The following is a 9,233-nucleotide window of genomic DNA, read 5'->3' on the forward strand; positions in this document are numbered from 1 at the left end:
GACTCAATTCAGATATTATTAATTTTCATATTTTATCGGCATAACGCTGCTTTTTTAGTTGGAAGACCTGAGTTTGAAAGAACGTGAACTTTTAATTATACCCCTTTGGGGCGGGGAAAGAGATGCTGGTACCAAATCGTGATGCGATTAAGCCCTGCCTTTAATCCGAATGAACGAGGCGCGTGCCAGGCATCATTCTTGTCCCCGGTTTATATAAGCGCACAAGCGAGCCTTCGCTGCGCAGTCAACGTTTCACCACGCTAAAACCCCAATAAAGCAAGTTTGCTCATTTATTATTCTGCATGATTGCGAGTTTTGAAAAGTAAAACGTTAATAAATATACTGTACACTTCTTTTATTAAAGCAGTGCCTCCTTCCCATTTGGAATCAAGCGGAACCAGCTCCAAGACATTTGCGACCATGAAGGGCACCAGTGCGCATGAGCGGACTTAGCTGCTCCCTTTTTTTTTTGTCCGAGCCCAGCCATTAGCATCGCAGCGCCTGCGCAGTATAGGCGCCTTCTCCGTAGCTTCGGCCTTTTCAGCATCCGGGTTCTAAGCCCGTGTCTTTGTTTACTTGGTACGGAAAGGGGCGGTTCGGCTTTCTTTCCGCTGGAGGCGAGTCGGTCAGCTGAGCCAGGGCGGCGGCAGCGGCGGCGGCTTTTCCCTTCGAGCCGGTTGTCTCAAGAGCGCTTCTGAGGCGAAGTAAGTGCGGACGGGGCGTCGCTGGGGCGGGTGGGGCGGCCAGGAGGGAGACGGGAGCTGCGTATCTCGCGGGCAGCCGCTGGGCCCACAGGGGTGTGTCGGGCTGGAGGTAGAGCGGGGAGCGCCGCCGTGCAGCGCCGAGGCTCAGCTTCTCTATTCCAAGCCCCAATAAGTTCCGTGGGACTTCATCCTCCCATCCTGTGTTTCGGGCGACGGCCTTCCATCAGTTTCCCCCTCGCCGTCCGTTTCACTCCCCTTGGATTCCGTGGGATTTGCTCCCGAGGAAGCGCATTTTAGATCGCATCCTTCCCAGAGCTGGGCCACCCAGCCTCCAAACTGGCCGTTGCCATCCGCTTTACTTGGAGGAAAGCTTCACTGAATTCAGTTTTCCATAGCAGCCTTCCTGCAGCTGGCCTGTCCAGCCTTCCAAATCAGCCCTCCCCATCTCTTTTGCACTGAATTCAGTGGGGTCTGTTCCTCAAAAAGTACATTTATGGTAGTTGCCTTCCTGTCAGTTTTACTCACAAGCCCCATTGAAATCAGTGGGATGTGCTCCTCAGAAAGTGGATTTAGAGCGGCAGCCTTAGCTTAGAAACTTGGATTGGGTATCCAGCCATCATTTGGCCAGTACCATCCTCTTTACTCTGAGAAATGGATCCCTTTCAGTTGAATGGGATTTGTTTCCCAGCCTTAATAGAGCTTTTGTTTGGATTGATCTGCCATCCATCAATTCGCCAGTTTCATCTATTTTGGATGACTTTTTGTTTGCTGCCTCTGACCCATAATATGATCTCTGGGGGGTTTGGATGGCACAGGGACCACCAGGATGAAAGCACTTCCCCTGCAAGTGGGTGGGTGGCAGGAGATATCCAGCTCCATCTAATTCCTGAGATTTGTATACACCTACTAGTAGGTTCTTTGGCTGACCTGCAGGTTAAATCATGGTAAATTTACTCAGGAGTAGCTCCAGTATGTGCAAGGTTACTGAATTTTAAGAAGGTATGCACAGAACTGCCCTGCACACACTTTCTTGGGAGGAAGCTTCATTCAACACAGGGGTGGTGGCATGGCTATAGCCAGGATTTTTGTTTGGGGGGGGCGCAGAACTGACATGATGGGTCAGCTAAGTATTTCCATAGTTTTACTTGTCCGGGGCGGGGGAGCTGCCCCTCCTTGGCTACGCCCATGGATGGTGGGAATTGGAATCTCAGCACTATTTGGAGACCATCCAATTAGGGAAGGCTGAACTTATTACAAACTATTGCTTTGATAGTTCCATGGGGTCATGAAGAGTTGGACACGACTATACAACAACAACAACAACAACAACAATTGCTTTGATGAGGTTAATTCTCAGTTATGGTGTTTGGGTGGTAGCCTGATTATTAATGTAATATAACTTAGAATCGCCAGACAACACAGGGCAAGGTAGCTGTGGCTTACCTGTACAGTTTCACGTCCTTTCATTCATCCCCTGTGTGCAGTGCAGTACAGTAGAATCCTTCTCATTTCTTCTCCCTTAAACAAGTACATTCCCCCACCCCATGTTGAAATGATACCTCTTGGGAATTCAGCTTTCCAATTGTGAGGCTGTCTTGCTTTGTTTCCTGGCTATCCTTGATTGCAAGTGAAGTATTAACTTCCTTTGGAACATTTGAACATTGCATTTCTCACATCCCTAGCAGTATTTCAGCTACATTTGTGTGCTGCTTTTGTGTTTATTTCCTTATGTGTCTGATTTTATCTTTTATTCTCTTACTGATACTTGTAACATTGTGTTGTTTTTAAAAATGGTTTTAATGTATTTTTAGAAATGTCTTTGAGCTTTATTTGTAAATGGTAAGTGATATAAGAATAGGTTTAAATAAATTCTTCTCACTTCAAATGCAATTAATACATTTAAAGCCACACACCTAAACAGAAGTTGAGAAACAAATTTCATTTTCTCTCCTAGGTTTTCCAAAACTCAAATATGTCTGGGTTCCTTGAAAACATGAGATGCTCTGAGTGTGTTGACTGGGGAGAAAAACGAAATACAATAGCTTCTATTGCTGCAGGAGTGCTGGTATGTATACTTAAATCTCTTGTTTGCATTTCTGTTTTTCTTAAGTCTTGCAGTGTTGCGGATTCTCCTCATTTGTAAATTTGCATGTTAAAAGCCCACTTTAGTTTAATTGAATAAAACTGTGCATATAGAGTGATACATTACAAATGGGTAGCTCTGTTAGCATAGTATATTAAAAACAAGAAAGCATATTGTACTTTAAAGTGTACCACTTCTATGGTGACTAGAACCTGCTTTGTCAGATGCAGTAAGTTGTGTTTGTTGGCAGATATAAAGATACATACATGTGTACAAAACAGACAGAAAGGGCACAGTATACAAGAGATACTGTATGTGACAACATTATAAGAAGCCCAAATATATGCAGGGTAAGAATAGCAACCCATTCACACAGTAGTAATTTGGTGATGGCTGTGTCTTCCTAGTTTCCCTGTGGAAATTTAACACCTGTAGCAAAAAAGAAACCCACAGCTTCAGTTTAACTGAAGCTAAATAGAATCAAATCTGATATTTCTAGTTCACCAGTTCCATACTGGAGCTTCTAGGATCTTTTTACTGAATTTTACTTTGTGGTTGACTGAGCATCAGAACGTCCTGGGCAACTGAAATGTTTTGCCACCGGCTTCTGATTTTTGCCATTATTGATGTCTGATAGAGTGGTCATAGTAGCTTTACAGCAACATTGTATTGAAGATCATGTTGGAAACTTTTGTGTTCAAATAGTTCTTTACAGGTTGGTGGATTATCATAGATGCAGCTGTTAAATATCCACATTCAGATGACTTCAACCATTCATACCATGCTTGTGGAGTGATAGCTACAGTTGCATTCCTAATGTAGGTACTACTAATATTCTTACAGGATTTGAATAAGAATGCATATTGTAAAAATGCTAGTTGGATTTCTTATATTTAATTAATTATTAAAAACTAGCACTGACTTATAAAATGAACCCATTACTTGTTGATATGGATTATGGGATATAGTTTCCAAGATGCAGGCTAATGAACTAAAAGTACTTGCACTGTGTTAGCATAGGATGACTGTTTTGTAGCCTAATCCTAGGTATACTAACATAGAAGCAGTGTTGTGGGCTTTTCAGATTTGAACTGGCAAAATTTCATATCCATATTAGGGTAATTTGCGTGGGAGGACCCTATGGGCTGATCAAATTTAGCATATTTATTTTACTTGTATTTAGTAAACAAAACTTTAAAAAATGAAACTGCCTAGCTTGTCTTATATTGTATTTGCAGTTGGAATCCATTCATTGTTACTAAGGAACTTATGAAATGGAAATATTTTCCACAGGAAAAATATAAATTTTTTTGCTCCTACATCAGAGTTCAGAAGTCCACCCCACTGAGCTTAGTGGGGCTTACTCTCAAATAAGTGGCCATGGCATTGAAGCCCTTGTACTGTTTTGGGGTCAGGAGAAATTTATACTAGTCTTTTATTTAATCATAATGATTTAAAATTATTATGCTGATTCTGGCATGGTACCTGACAGTATTGAGGCTATATAATGAAAAGGCACAAACATGAAAAAAGCAGTATTCAGAATTTGAGAACATATCTGGACTTACAAGCATGCAACAGGGGTGATTTATGTTTTGTTTTATCCTAGAATAGCACAGCTTTACCTTCCACTTTCTAGCTTAGTGAGTTTCCCCGGTGACCCATAGTGTCTGTCTCGATTCTATCAGAATGTAGTATGGTCTGGGTTGTCTCTATACTGGCATGATGCAATCTTGAGTAAGAAACTCCCAGACTGCTTCCTTGATTATGGAGGGGGTGAGTGAATTATGGCTGTCAGCCTCCTCTGGAGGAGGGATGGGAGAGCCAGCTGTATGCCATCTACCCTCCTCCCACCCTCTAAACTGTATTTAAGCCAGGCTCCTTTGAGTGCAGCAAGACCAGTACCATAAATTTCATTGTCGGTTAACTCTGGTTTTGCTTATTATTTATGTATTTAAGCTAGATTGTGTTTTTTGTTTAGTCTGTATTTCATGGTTTTGAATCTCGTGAGCTGCTTTGGGCACAGCATATTGTGCAAAAGCAGCATATAAGTAAACTCAATCATCAGTTCAGGGAGGGGGCGGTCAGTGGTGTTAAGATTCCTGAGCTGTGAAGTTTTAGTCTTCTGTGTTTGATTGTACACATTGAAATTTGAGAATAACTGCAGGCTTGTAGGCAATTGATGTTTTGCAGTTGTGATTCCTACTTCAGTGATAAGATTCCCACTTAGTACTTGACTAATCTGTTTTGAGCTGCTTGAATTGTTCTTCAGAACAGCTGATTCCCAAATGCAAGGTAGTATTGAGGTATATGGAGAATTATTGTCATTGCTTCATAGAAAGCTGGTATAGCATAGCAGCTACGAGTCTGAGTTACGGAGCAGGAAGACTCTACCTTGAGTATGTCATGAATTCACTTGTCACATTAGACAAGACCCACACTGCAGTATGGATATAATACTGCCACCCTTGCTGTGTTGCTATAAGTATGCTAAAGGATAATGCACGTGAAGCAGATTGTAACGCTAAACAGTTCTATACAAATGCTAAGGACCTGAATGTGATGTGTTATGTTCTTTTTAATGAAGGATCAATGCAGTATCCAATGGACAAGTGCGTGGGGACAGTTACAGTGAAGGTTGCCTTGGGCAAACAGGTAATCTTAAATAAAAATTATAGCAAGTGTGTGGATGTATGAGAGAGAGAGATAGCGCTGCTAGGGGTGGGCCATATCAGGTTTTCAACATCACAATATATCACCAGCTAAATATCACAATATCTCGATATATCAAGCTATATATCTGCAGCAGTGGAGGGCCTTGACGAGACTCCCTGTGGCGGGCCTTAAAATGTAAGGAAGTAGTAGAGTTAATAAAAATATGAAATAAGTATATATTTAAGATATTTACAACTAACTTCAACTAGGTGATCTGTTTTGCTGTAAAGCACATCCCAAAATAGATGTGCATTGCAATTGCCATGAGTGCAATTTCCCAACAAATGCATGGCTGTGATTATATATATCTTAATACAGCCTTTCTGGTTAAGCAGGGGTTTGAACCCAGATCTCCCTTGCCCCCACTCCACTGCACCAGGCTCTCAGAAGGGCTACTTTAGGGGACAGCAATGAAAAATGGTGTACCAAGTTTGTACATTTTGAAATGTTGCACTTACTCAGCCATGACACATGGAGAGCATGCAGATGTTTCCTAATGCACACAGGCTTTAGGTAGTTCTGAAGGGACTGTTAATTTGTCCTCTTCAGGTCACATATTGCCCATTATTTAAATATTATTACCGTATTTTTCGCTCTATAAGACGCACCAGACCACAAGACGCACCTAGTTTTTGGCGGAGGAAAACAAGAAAAAAAATATTCTGAATCCCAGAAGCCAGAACAGCAAAAGGGATCGCTGCACAGTGAAAGCAGCAATCCCTCTTGCTGTTCTGGCTTCTGGGGTAGCTGCGCAGCCTGCATTCGCTCCATAAGACGCACACACATTTCCCCTTACTTTTTAGGAGGGAAAAAGTGAGTCTTATAGAGCAAAAAATACGGTATGTTATGAACAATGGAGCGGCTTGTTTTTAAAACAATTGGTGTGGGTTTGTTTTTTCTTTTGCAGGTGCTCGCATCTGGCTGTTCATTGGATTTATGTTGGCATTTGGATCTCTGATTGCATCTATGTGGGTCCTCTTTGGAGGCTATGTTATTCAAGGTAGAGTATCTGTTAAAGGCAGCCTTTAAAATTAGCACTTTAGCTTGTGCTTATGTATTTATTTTAAATTGCAATCAGGTTAAGTGCAGAGACCTTGTCTCTTGCATTATGAACACTACCTATACCCTATAACAGGCTTCCTCAAACTCAGCCCTCGAGTTGTTTGTGGCCTACAACTCCCATGATCCCTAGCTAGCAGGACCAGTGGTCAGGGATGGTGGGAATTGTCATCATAAAACGTCTGGAGGGCCGAGTTTGAGGAAGCCTGCCCTATAATAATGAAAGTGTCTCTTATGTCACTATCCTACCCAGTGGCGTAGCGTGGGGGGTGCAGGGGGGGCCGGGCGCAACATCTGGGGGTTAGGGGGCACAAATCCACGGGTTAGGGGGTGCAAATTACTTGCCTTGCCCCGGGTGCTGACAACCCACGCTACGCCACTGATCCTACCTAAAAAAGGGGGGGGCGGCTTCTGTGTCATTTCTTTTGGAGGCTGAAATGTTGCTGCCTGTGGCACTGTTTTCCTTTTTCTGAAAGGATTTGTTAATTGTGGGCTACACTTGGAAGGCCTGTGAGTTGCAGCCTGGCATAATGATTGATGCATGATTCAGTCTGATTAGGTTGGGAGATTGCTGAGAATCCTGTGTATGGCACCTCCTTCTCTATTGGAGAAAGGCTGGTATAAATGCAGGAGGGATGGATGGGGAGCCTTTGTCCTTCCAGATGTTGTTTGACTACAACTTCCATCAACTTCAATTAGCGTAGCCAGCAGTCAAGAAATTAAGCAAGTGGCAGTCCCAACATCATCTGGAGGTTTGTGGGTTCCCCGCTTGTAAATATAAGCTAATGAGGCTGCAATCCTGAACACACTTACCAGAGTACACATATTTCGATCTCAAGATCATCATCTGAGGCCCTTCCTCCAGGTGCCTACCCAAAACAAGGTGCACCAGTTGGCTCCCAGGGAGAGGACCTTTTCAGTGGTGGCACCCCAGCTATAAAATGCCCTTCACCTTGTGCCTAAACTAGTATTCTCGGTGCCTGGCGAACACCTTTATTTTCTCAGCCTTCTAAATTATTAAAATATTTTTTGTGATTATAGGCACTTTGGGAGTGTTAAGATCTGTGAAAATTTCCTGTGCTGTGAGTTTACTACTATATTGAGTTGCATCCTCTAGCTGGTTTGATGCTGTATTATAGACTTTATGGTTTAGGACATGGCGACATAGGAAGCTGCCTTATACTGAGACAAACCCATGGATCCAACTAGCTCAATAATATCTACACTGACTGGTCCAGGGTTTCGAAGTCTCTCCCAGCCTTACCTGGAGATGTTGAACCTAGCACCTTCTACATGCAGAGGCTCTACTATTGAGCTATGACTCTTGATGATCTTATTTGTGTATTTAGTTCTTTTTAAGTAAGAGAATTTTGAGAACCATTGTAACAGAAAAGCTGTATAAAAGTGTTGTAAGTAAACAAGTATATTCATTTTCCAGATTCTGGTAGCAATGGTAGCATAAGGCGGCATTAGGCAAGCCCTGCAAAACTTAACAAATCAGTGAGCTGGTCATTGTGCTTTTTTGAGGGGTTGGGGGAGGCTACAAATAAACTCATGGACTTCAGATAAAGGACATTCTTTTTTCCCCTTCCCAGACAAAGAAAAGATCTCTGTATACCCTGGAATAGCAGTCTTCTTCCAAAATGCTTTTATATTTTTTGGGTAAGCATATTTCTTCCATTCAATTGATTTGTTATTCTGTGTTTAAATCTCACATGCATGGAAGTTTAGTAGCTTGGAGCACTGTTATTCATACCAAACCTACATGTTTAGGTCACGTAATAATAATAATAATAATAATAATAAATAAATAAATAAATAAATAAATAAATAAAAAATAAGTAAATTTCAAATGGATGAGCAGGACTGGCACAAGCACTGTTGCACCGAAACATCACAGCGCTAACACAGAGACACATGGAAGTATCTTTTTTTCCAAAGCAGCCTTACAACTTGAATCCTAATCACACTTCCCTGAGAGTAAGTCTGGTTGATCTTTGTGGGGCTTTGTTGTATGAAAGATGCATAGGGTTGTGCTGTACTGTAGAAGACTATTTAAAATATTTTTATCTTGGCTTTCCATAAAATATTTTCAAGATACTGCTTTGCCCTGTTTGATGTGACAATTCCAACATTCTATGCAGTTAATCCTGTCTCTTTTGTTAACAGAGGCCTGGTCTTTAAGTTTGGTCGCACTGAAGATTTGTGGCAATAAGCAACAGAATATGTCCTTCTATTTTTAATTGCCCACTCCCTTTTGTAAGCATTTGTGCTCTGGTATCAGTGAGGATGAAAACTGACAGCGCTTGAAAATCATGAAATTCATTTGTTTTTCATTCTCTTTGAGACTGTTTTCTACTCTTGGCTTATGACATTAAATATGTAGCATGTGAACTAAAATGTAAAACTGAGAAAGAGATAACACTTATGAAGTCCTCTTCCTGACTGTTTTTATAAATGAATATTAAACAATGTAAATGTTTCTTTTACAGATCATTTATATATGTGTGTGTGTCTTCACAGTATAACTTATTTTTGAAAATGGGATTATGACTGGCTTTGGAAGGTTTTCAAATGAAAGATGTTAATTCGGTGCATTAAAATGTAATACAAATGTACTAACATCATATTTGTTCTCTAGATTCATTAAGGGTGGCTTTCCAGCTGTGTTT

At 41.5% G+C, this 9,233-nt stretch overlaps 1 protein-coding gene and 1 long non-coding RNA gene across 2 annotated transcripts; both read left to right on the top strand.

Moving 5' to 3' along the window:
- The first annotated feature begins 535 nt into the window (after nt 1–535).
- Nucleotides 536–9,188, top strand: TMEM50A (transmembrane protein 50A). The gene is made up of 7 exons (XM_081921560.1): nt 536–704; nt 2,659–2,769; nt 3,493–3,605; nt 5,375–5,442; nt 6,410–6,502; nt 8,157–8,223; nt 8,731–9,188. Exons 2-7 carry the CDS (start codon nt 2,677–2,679, stop codon nt 8,774–8,776), a joined length of 480 nt encoding a protein of 159 aa, XP_081777686.1. The 5' UTR covers nt 536–704; nt 2,659–2,676; the 3' UTR covers nt 8,777–9,188.
- Nucleotides 6,731–7,900, top strand: LOC309375675. Its single transcript, XR_014170998.1, has 2 exons — nt 6,731–6,823; nt 6,960–7,900. It is a non-coding gene; the product is annotated as an uncharacterized lncRNA (long non-coding RNA).
- Nucleotides 9,189–9,233: the final 45 nt, after the last annotated feature.

Source organism: Podarcis melisellensis, assembly GCF_964234715.1.
Source record: "Podarcis melisellensis genome assembly, chromosome: 8".
In the NCBI taxonomy this organism is placed as follows: Eukaryota; Metazoa; Chordata; class Lepidosauria; order Squamata; family Lacertidae; genus Podarcis; species Podarcis melisellensis.

Excerpts from the sequence above, each read along its gene's own strand:
- TMEM50A (XM_081921560.1), top strand. The coding sequence starts at position 2,677 with ATGTCTGGGTTCCTTGAAAACATGAGATGCTCTGAGTGTGTTGACTGG. Across the intron at positions 5,443-6,409 it reads AGGTTGCCTTGGGCAAACAG|GTGCTCGCATCTGGCTGTTC; the intron begins GTAATCTTAAAT and ends TTTCTTTTGCAG. Across the intron at positions 8,224-8,730 it reads AATGCTTTTATATTTTTTGG|AGGCCTGGTCTTTAAGTTTG; the intron begins GTAAGCATATTT and ends TTTTGTTAACAG.